Below are 2,440 nucleotides of genomic sequence, written 5' to 3' on the forward strand. Positions count from 1 at the left end.
ACCGAAGTTCCTCACCTTCACCTTCAACTGCCAACTGCAAATATCTATCTTCTTTCGGGTTCACTTGACCGAGAGTAAGAGACTAATCCCTCGAGATACTGATACTGAAACCTATCGTTCTTCACATCATAACCATGCGTTCCAGCAACGGTGCATCAAGCAGCAGAGCCTCCAATGCTAACACTGGGCGCCACCCTGTGTACCGTGGAGTGAGGCGTAGGAGTAGTGGCAAATGGGTTTCTGAAATCCGTGAACCCAAAAAACCTAACAGGATTTGGTTAGGGACATTTGCCACCCCTGAAATGGCTGCTATTGCCTATGACGTGGCAGCGCTTGCTCTTAAGGGTAAGGATGCTGAACTCAACTTCCCTAACTCGGCTTCCTCCCTCCCCGTCCCCACATCATCTGCTGCTCGCGACATTCAGATGGCTGCGGCTAGCGCCGCAGCCGCTGTCGGAGCTGCGAATGATGCACTTGAAGGAAGCCGAGGAGGGAATGCTTCGGTTTCATTGACGGAAGAGTTTTCAGGGGGAAATTTGAACCACTTTGTGGATGAGGACTTGATCTTTGACATGCCGAATATTCTGGTCAATATGGCTGAAGGAATGCTACTGAGTCCTCCTCGTTTTGATAATTTTGCTGCTACCGACTATGAATACATGGATGAAGATCCTAACCTCTGGGGGTTCCCTAATTACTAGTTACTACCCATGGGATGATAAAAAAAAACTTTTTATATTACTAATGCAAAAATCTTAATAAGGAAAGGTAAGTAAGTTGTAGTAATAAATTATGGGAGAACTCTTACATCCAGACTTTGCTTAGACACCAGGAAAGGTATAGTGTGTGTGTGGAAAGTGCATCTTTCTTTTCATTTGGTTTTTTTTCACCTTGTGTACAGTACTACCTTCTAGCTATAGTGAGGTTTGCTGCTGTATGTTGCACCTCAAATATGTATGTAATGTCTATATAAGTTGTTAATTTTAAATAATCTTTTTTTGGTTGTTTATATATATGTTATCTTAATTCTCAGCTAATAGATTTGCAGGTGTTCTTTCTTGTAAATTAAACAAATGCTGCTTAACTTGGAGACAATGATCACATGGCACCGGCCATTTTATTTTAGGTTTCTTTGCAAAAACCATAATTGAATGTCAACTCTTTCACTTAATTGAAATAGAATTCTAATTAATCAACTCTTAAAACGTAATTCTACGGTAATTTGCTTCACACATCCCTCCCTTGATTTTATAATTTTCATATAGCTAAAGATTCCTATCTAACTTGTCAGAAACTAGTTTGATCGAAGACATTCTGTGCACCAATTTAGAATCACTCAGCTCAGGTTGAAAGAGAAAAGAAACTCGAGTTTCTATTAATGGTGTGGCTTTAATGTTTCGTTACTTTCATTCTCTCTCCTTGGGGCTTTAATTTGATTAATTAGAATAAGAATGAACAGGAAATGAGAAAACTATCCTAGTTTGGTAAAGAAAAGGGGGCAAGTGGTGGGAATGCTTAATAATTCAGAATTGATTATTACTTCATAGAATTAATGGGTGCTGTATCCTAATCATGTTTCAACTTACTATTCTATTGAGATTTCAAGAATAATATTGTAGGCAAACTCTAGCTTATTGGAGGTTGTTTCGAACTCAAGCATGTGGTCCACCTTAATTACCCTTTGTTGACGTATCATTCTCAAGAAAATAGGAGTTTTTAAAAGGAGCCATTTTATTTTAATTATATATATACATATAAAAATTATGATTAAGATATAAAAAAGGTGTAAAATAAAGAATGGTAATGTAAAAAATGTTACTATTAAATAAATATTATAAAAAATTGTAAAAAAATAATATAATTGTTTCCATCGTTGTATTGATCAACGTCAAAAACATATACATTGAGCATATTTTAGTGACAGTGACACTTTTACCTTCCCTTGATGGCTATTGGTCTCTCAAGTCATGCATGCGTGTAATGCCATACGTACATATTAAAATGTTTGACTATATGTTTGTGCATGTCTTTCAAGCGCCCCGAATTAAGGAAGTTTAAAAAGAAACACAAAGCAATTCTTCAAAGGGTAATGAGAAACATATTACATATACTATGTGAGACATGGGTAGAAAAGAGAGATAATTAAAGAAAATTAAAAGAAGGAAAAAATTATGTGATGAATAATAAAATAACTGTGTGTGTGTATATATATATATATATTAATATTTTTCTTCGGGTAAAATGAGGCTAGGAAGTTTGTAACTAGATACTGTATGATGATTAAAACATAGATTGGAGCAAATACAGCAAAAGCACAGTTGATTTTGAAAGGTTTCCGTCAGTACTGTTTCATTTATAATATTTATTAATTCCCCCGTAATCCTGTATAACTAAATAAACGGATAATTTTCATTTACAAAATATTATTGAAAAATAGAGT

General features: G+C 35.5%; 1 protein-coding gene across 1 annotated transcript; it reads left to right on the plus strand.

Moving 5' to 3' along the window:
• On the plus strand, positions 1-720 carry LOC100305846 (uncharacterized). Its single transcript, NM_001400844.1, has one exon. The coding sequence runs from the start codon at positions 135-137 to the stop codon at positions 699-701; it is 567 nt and encodes a 188-aa protein (NP_001387773.1). The 5' UTR covers positions 1-134; the 3' UTR covers positions 702-720.
• The last annotated feature ends 1,720 nt before the right edge of the window (positions 721-2,440 follow it).

This window comes from Glycine max, chromosome 3 (assembly GCF_000004515.6).
Source record: "Glycine max cultivar Williams 82 chromosome 3, Glycine_max_v4.0, whole genome shotgun sequence".
Classification (NCBI taxonomy): domain Eukaryota; kingdom Viridiplantae; phylum Streptophyta; class Magnoliopsida; order Fabales; family Fabaceae; genus Glycine; species Glycine max.

What these genes read in the sequence shown, in the direction of transcription:
- LOC100305846 (NM_001400844.1), top strand. Translation starts at nt 135, where the DNA reads ATGCGTTCCAGCAACGGTGCATCAAGCAGCAGAGCCTCCAATGCTAAC.